We start from the raw sequence: 7,087 nt of genomic DNA, 5'->3' as shown, positions 1-7,087 counted from the left end.
GTGTGTCAAGAGATAAAGCTGAGCTGAAAACCAAGAAGCTCCCCCCAAATTTCCTTCTGCATATTGTGAAGCCAGATGTTTCCAGATCGTCCCAAAATATCTGAATGTTTGTTGAACCAGTACTGCACATTCAACGGTATTTGATTTCAGCAAAGTATCCAGTAAGGGGACATGCCAAGGCAAGAAGCACAGGGCTGCCTTTGCTAGCTCCCCTGAGAAGGTGCACGATATCTTGACAGTTACCGAGATTTTTCACTTAACCGCCAAAATCAAAGGGATAAAACACTCTTAAAGCAAATAAGGCAAAACCGTTGTTTGAAAATTCGCGACGAATTTCAAATTCTCATTCAAAACGCGAAATGTCGGCAGTGTTTTTTAATATCTGGGAATTTTCAGTCTCAATTATAGGAGATTCACCAAAGGATACTCCAGCGGTGGGGACTGGATTTAACACCGCAAGATGGGGTTATGGTCAATGTTCCCTCTAAGCTGAGTTAGTGTGAGCTAGCTCACAGTTTTTTAACCTCCAGCTCACACATTTTTGTCTTCGCTCAGGAAGGATGCCTCCAGAGCAAACTAATTTATGCAGTAGCCAAATCGCTCACTCACGACTGTAATGCCAGTAGCTCACAAAGTAGAATTTTTGCTCACAAGACTCCACAGCTTAGAGGGAGAATTGGTTATGGTACGTACGTTAAGTGCTGTCAAGTCATGTAAAATTTCAACTGACCCTTAACTCCCCATCTGCCAAAAAAGGAAACAATACAGTCTTGCTTCAGAGGGATGTTGAGACGGCAGCTGTCTACAAGGGGCTTTCAAAGCAAGTCAGAAACGGAAGTGGTTTGCCATTGCCGCCTTCTGCAGTCTTCTTTGGTGGTTTCCCATCCAAGTACCAACCCTGCTGAGCTTCTGGGATCTGATGAAATCAGGCTATACCATGTGGCCTTCCCTCCCTTGTGGTTATGAGTGTTCCTGTTTCCAAAACAAGGGAACTGCAGTAACCTTTGAGACAGACGGCCGTCCTTCCATGCTAAGGAACTGTCAGATTCTCAGACTCTAACCACTAACTGATCTTCGGCCCTCTCCCGCCAGAACCCCAATTATTAAAATTCCCCTTGTTGCTTCAATCCACCCTCTTTTCCATGGAGGTGTACCACATCTGGCATTACTTTTTCATACGGGCTTTCTGAAAAACCATGCAGGGAAGCTAGTCAGGGATGCAGACAAGCACTTCTGTGCAATGCGCGAATAACACTACCATCATTATTGTTCCATCTTACCTGGCCCTGGACGAGGGAACACCAGTGTTTCCCGGAAGCAGATGATGCTAAGGAACAGAGTAGTAGCAATAGAGCTGTTACGCCATCTTGTGAAATAACATCCAGAGCACTTATTAATTAATTGTTTATAATGTTATCTGTACTGCCATGATTTTAAATGATTTTACTTATGTTTTATATTGGCGTATGCCCTTGTAAGCCGCCCTGAGCCCGCGTAGCGGGGAGGGCGGGGTATAAATTGAATAAAATAAATAAATAAATAACTTATTCACAGGTCTTTTCCTTTCTAGTTCTCCTACAGGGTCCAAATGTGGAACTCACAAGGCTCTTGTGTGGGGTGAGATCCAGCCAGTCTGCTTTGGATCTCCCAACAGAAGAAAACATCATTCTTGCTCCTTCATAACATTCCAGCTGGTCCTTAACTCCCCATCTGCCACAAAAGGAAACAATACAGTCTTGCTTCAGAGGGACGTTGAGACGGCCGCTGTCTGCACCGTGGATCTGAACCTCTTTCTCTAAAAGCCTCTCCTCAGTCTTCAGAAACCCAAACGGGGGCAGGTTTCAATCGGTTCCTCACCCCAGACATGCATGAAACTGCCTTGTATCAGTCTGATGGTCTATTAGGGTCAATATTGGCTTCTAAGACTGGCAGCAGACTCTTAGGCAGAGGTCCTTCACAGCACCTACCAGGTGATCCTTCTAATAGGAGATGCTGGGGATCGAACCTGGGACATTTTGTACGACAAGCAGATGCTCGGCCACTGAGTCGCAGCCCCTCCCAGACACTGCAAGTCACCATGGCCATAGCGTAGAATGAAATACGTTGTGTGCCCTCCCTCTAACAGGTACTCTGGAACAGCCGGACTGCAGGTAGCCCCATTTGTCCACCATGTTTGCGTGACTCCGTGGATTCTTCCTATTCAAAGCCGTCTCTCGTGCCGGCCCTAATAACGCATTCCACTGGCATAGCTCTTCAAGCTCGTTCTGGTTTCTGTTTAAGAGCTTTTGGTGTGTGTGGGGGGGAATATTCTGAGAGGCTGTTTAAGAGCTTCGGTAGGATTTAAAAACATGTAGCAGCATGCAGGGAAACCTGGAGATGTCTGTGCAAAAGGATAGCAAACCGATTGCAGAGGGATACAACCCAGAGTTGAAGGCGATGCTCCCCTTCATTATGCATCCGAGACGCTCTCTGCTGGGCAAAGGGCTCTTTAACCCTTTCTCCCACGTAACATGAACAGCTTCGACTTAGGTAGAGCCCTTTGCCTGGGAGAAAAGCAGTCAAGAGTACATAACAAAGAGAAGGGGCCTCAGGATGGAAGAGAAGACTGAACTGGGCCACCATCCCTATTCTAAACACTGGAGCTCTTAACAGACACAGCTTTCATGGTTTCAAATCCAGGCCTCAAACCATGAGGACCAGGAACCTGGGTTCTTAAATTAGATTTACACCCACTCTTTTGCTTGAAGGTTCAGGGTTTAACTGAGCACACAGTAGCATGTGAAGCCAGAATGCCTAATCCCCAATTATGACTCCTTTCCCCCCCTCACCGTATAACCATTTTGCGATTAAGTCCCCTAATCAAAGAAGCCGTACTCGTGGTCCAATTGAAGGCACTTCCCTTTCAGCAGATGCACTGGCCATCTGTGAAGACAAACTCTTCCAGACATGGCCGTAGCTATTAACGCTGCAGAGACGATAAAGCACGGCTCTGGCAAGAGAGAATGCAGCAGGCTCCGTAGCAGGAAACACAGGCAAAGACGGAGTCCAAAGCGCTGCACGTAATCCAGCAAATGTCTATTTGCATGAGTGCAGGTTTGCTGTGGCAAAGAGATAGAGCTGCTAAAGAAGCCCTATGGCCCGTGCAGATCCCCCCCCCCAAGATTTCCCTCGAAGGCAACTTGTGTGCACAATGATTTTCATCGAGGCAACTTGTGTGCACAATGATTTTTACGTGAAAAGCCTCCCGTTTTAAAATGACGATCATGAAAGGGAGGAGGTTTCCCAATGGACCTAGCCTCTCAGAATATCCCCCCACACACACACCAAAATCCCTAAGAGCATGACACTATGCTCAAACACATGTGAGCAATGCCCAAAGTCTGTTAGGGCTCAACAGAACTGTTTCGGGCTAACCCACTGGTGAGATCCAGCGAATGTCTATTTGCATGAGTGCAGTTTTGCTGTGGCAAAGAGATAGAGCTGCTAAAGAAGCCCTATGGCCCGTGCAGATCCCCCCCCCCAAGATTTCCCTCGAAGGCAACTTGTGTGCACAATGATTTTCATCGAGGCAACTTGTGTGCACAATGATTTTTACGTGAAAGCCTCCCATTTTAAAATGACGATCATGTAAGGGAGGAGATTTCCCAATGGACCTTGCCTCTCAGAACATCCCCCCCTCCGCACCAAAATCCCTAAGAGCATGACACTATGCTCAAACACATGTGAGCAATGCCCAAAGTCTGTTAGGGCTCAACAGAACTGTTTCGGGCTAACCCACTGGTGAGATCCAGCGAATCTCTATTTGCATGAGTGCAAGGCAATGTATATAGCAAGTGAGGGAGACAACTGCTATTGGGCAGCCCCTGTTTTCCATCTCTGCACCAGACTAAAGAGTGAAAAACAAATGTTTTCATCGAAGCAACCTGTGTGCACAATGATTTTTACGTGAAAGCCTCCCATTTTAAAATGACGATCATGTAAGGGAGGAGGTTTCCCAATGGACCTAGCCTCTCAGAATATCCCCCCCCCCGCACCAAAATCCCTACGAGCATGACACTATGCTCAAACACATGTGAGCAATGCCCAAAGTCTGTTAGGGCTCAACAGAACTGTTTCGGGCTAACCCACTGGTGAGATCCAGCGAATCTCTATTTGCATGAGTGCAAGGCAATGTATATAGCAAGTAAGGGAGACGACTGCTATTGGGCAGCCCCTATTTTCCATCTCTGCACCAGACTAAAGAGTGAAAAACAGTGCAAATGTGTCCAGTTTGAATTAAGGCAGAGCCCAGCATCCGGCTTTCCTGGACACCGAATGTGTTACTTTTGGGGCTCAGTCACCTGGGCCCATTAAAGGTAGCAATCAAATAAATAAATACATAAAGTTAATTGAATTAAAACTCCTTTAGAAATCTAGGCTGAAAATAGAACCTTCCTACGACATAGCTCCAAATGAAGTCTGGTTGTTCTGGTACAAATGGTTACATAAATAATTTCCCACCCTTTATTCTGGTGGAGAGGAGGAGAAAAGCTAAACAAGAACAACTGTTTCCTGCATTTATTTATTTTTTAAAAATATATCCTTGCCATTCAGGATGGCTTACGTCGACATTAAAACCAATCCAGCATAAAACTCAATGCAAAACAGTAAAACCACACACATGTCGCCTTGCACTCATGCAAATAGGGATTTGCCACCTGCAGACCCCAGTGCCAAAGCAGGTCTCCTCAAGTGAGATGCCCAATATGGTGTCGCCCCATCCCACCCTGAAAAGTTCCTGCAAGAACAGCTGCAAATTCAAAGGGCAAATGTTCTTTACATATATACACACACCACAGAGAGAGAGGGAGAACTTCTTTTAAGACACTTTTTTTTGCCCATTTGGAACAAATAAGAAACATCTGTACAATTCAGAGTAACTTTCAGCCCTCTCTGCACAAAGGCAGAGATCAAATCCGTGTGCTCATGTCTCCTCTGTCCCGCTGAGGCTACACTAAAGGCTCAACGCTTCTGAGTATTGTTGTGAGAACCCGTAACCCCAACTCTGCCCGAAGGCTAGCTGATGCTTGGCACCCACTGCTGATCTGACAGTCCCCCGTACATTGGTATGGCTTGGCATTTCGTCTGAGCATCAAGTCTAGAATTCTCGGAGAATAGTCAGGATGACCATTTCATTGTTCGTGGGAGCAAAAAACCCCAAAACAAACAGACTCGTTGTTCTGGACAAAGACGAGAATCAGGTCATAAAAGACTGGCCGGGTAGAACTGGCACACATCGACGACACGCATCCATCAACGAGGCAGTAATGGCAGTTCGTCAACCCGAGACGTACAGACGGCAGCCAAGGGAACACGGAAGGGAAGCAAGCAATCAGAGGGAACAATATGTTCCATACTCCCACTCTTCCAAATCCACTACCAGAAAATCAGGGCGGTGGGGGGTGGGAATAAACCATGATAGCTCCAGGGTCCTACGAAGACAGGCAGGATGGCTCTACAGGGTCTTCCCAGGTGGACATGTCCAGCCGGGACAGGGGGCTTCTCAAAGTGCAGACCCTCAGCTCGTGGGCCAAGGTCAGCACCTCCGACCTCTCTCTGCCTTTGCCCATCTTGGAAACCGAACTGGTGGCAGTCTGGCTGCATGGAGATGTGTCGTTGGGGCCACCACTCGAGACTCTGAGGCCCCCCGTGTTGTGCTCACGGCAGGTGCCGCCGATCAAGTTGGTTGTGATCCGGTCGACACAGCGAGCGGAGCCCCGGGTCCGGCCACAGGGAGCCCCGGATCCCTTGTCCTCCTTCTCCCCGCTCTCATCTTCCTCCTCCTCCTCCTCTTGGATGGCGCTCAGCCTCGGGGCGCTGCGGTTCCTCTCCGGGGGAGGCCGGTAGGGGCACTTGCAGTTCAGGAGCTTGCGGAGGGGGACCCAGGGGACGATGGACTCACCCAGCAGCTGCTGCTGGAGGTGACGGGCGTCGTTCTGCCTCTTGAGACGCTTGAACTCGTTGAAGGCCGAGCGGGAGGTCTGGTAGAGGAGCAGGGCCATGGCGTGGGCCTTCTCGGCCTTGGAGAGCAGGACGGCGTGGCAGCGCAGCACCACCGCCTTGTTCTTGACCTGGTGCCGGTAGACCCAGGCGAAGACCTTGGGGTGGCGGCGGTCGGCCACGCAGTAGGTGATGCGGTGGAGCAGGTAGGCGTGGCCGGGCCGGCGGGGCCCCTTCTCGCAGGGGCTCATGCGGATGCCGTGGGGCCCCAGGGTGAGCTTCATCTTGGTGCTGCTGCCCCCGTAGTCGCTCTTGGCCCAGATCTTCTCCACGGCCTCCTCGGTGCAGCCCTCGCCTTTGGCCTGGAGGGTGACGGCGTTGCCCAGGTACCAGACGGTGTAGGTGGGGTCCTCGCGGTTGAGCTCCACCTTCTGGCGCTTGCTGCGGAAGACGCTGCCCAGGCGGCCCAGCGGGCACTGGGGCAAGAGGTCCGGGCAGGAGCGCACGAAGCCCGACAGCAGGGAGGCGTAGCTCAGGCCGGGCCCCAGGCTCTTGCCGCCCTTGGCTTTGCGCTCCCCTGCCACCAGGACGAACTTGCTCCGGCGCCAGGGCAGCATCGCGGCCATGGGACGGACGGGCGGGCGGGGGGAGGGCCGCGCTCCACCCCGGCCGCGGGGCGCTCCGCTCCTCTCCAGCCGGCCCCCGGTTCCCTGCGCTTCCTTCCTGCTTTCCGCCCAGCTCTGGGTTGCGCCTGCCGACTCCAGCCCGGGGAGGGGAAGCCCAGGCTAGGGAAGCCGCGGTTTCGGCGCCGGGGCTGAGTCCAGCCTGCCCACCTCGCCCGGTCTCGGGGCCAGGGACCCGCCGAGCCCTCCTCGCACCTGCCCCGGACAGCCTCCTTCTCCCCGTCGGCTCAGCCCGGGCTCCGCATGCAGCCGCCGCCGCCGCCACCGAGCTCCAGCGCCCGGCTCCGCCTCCCTCGTCGACCCTCCCCGGACCCGCACGCGTGGAAGGCAGCGCGGCCCCCGCCACGCCCCGGCCGCGCGGACGCCTGTGCCACCAGCTTGCGCGCAAAGAGCGGGCACGCCCTCCTGCCTACACGTGTACGTGC

The 7,087-nt window shown here is 51.8% G+C and overlaps 1 protein-coding gene across 1 annotated transcript; it reads right to left on the bottom strand.

Annotated features, from left to right (window-relative positions):
* Positions 1–5,078: 5,078 nt before the first annotated feature.
* On the bottom strand, positions 5,079–6,596 carry FAM43B (family with sequence similarity 43 member B). Its single transcript, XM_015427993.1, has 2 exons — positions 5,771–6,596; positions 5,079–5,599 (listed from the first exon to the last, which is right to left on the bottom strand). Exons 1-2 carry the CDS (start codon positions 6,594–6,596, stop codon positions 5,472–5,474), a joined length of 954 nt encoding a protein of 317 aa, XP_015283479.1. The 3' UTR covers positions 5,079–5,471.
* Positions 6,597–7,087: the final 491 nt, after the last annotated feature.

The sequence above is a fragment of the Gekko japonicus genome, unplaced genomic scaffold, assembly GCF_001447785.1.
Source record: "Gekko japonicus isolate JY-2015 unplaced genomic scaffold, Gekko_japonicus_V1.1 scaffold435, whole genome shotgun sequence".
Lineage (NCBI taxonomy): Eukaryota > Metazoa > Chordata > Lepidosauria > Squamata > Gekkonidae > Gekko > Gekko japonicus.
The sequence above is the reverse complement of the archived record's forward strand: the minus strand, read 5'-3'. Positions and strand labels throughout refer to the sequence as shown.

What these genes read in the sequence shown, in the direction of transcription:
- FAM43B (XM_015427993.1), bottom strand. Translation starts at nt 6,596, where the DNA reads ATGCTGCCCTGGCGCCGGAGCAAGTTCGTCCTGGTGGCAGGGGAGCGC. An exon ending in CAAGGGATCCGGGGCTCCCT is followed by an intron (nt 5,600 to 5,770) that starts GTGGCCGGACCC and finishes AGATGGGCAAAG; the next exon opens with GCAGAGAGAGGTCGGAGGTG.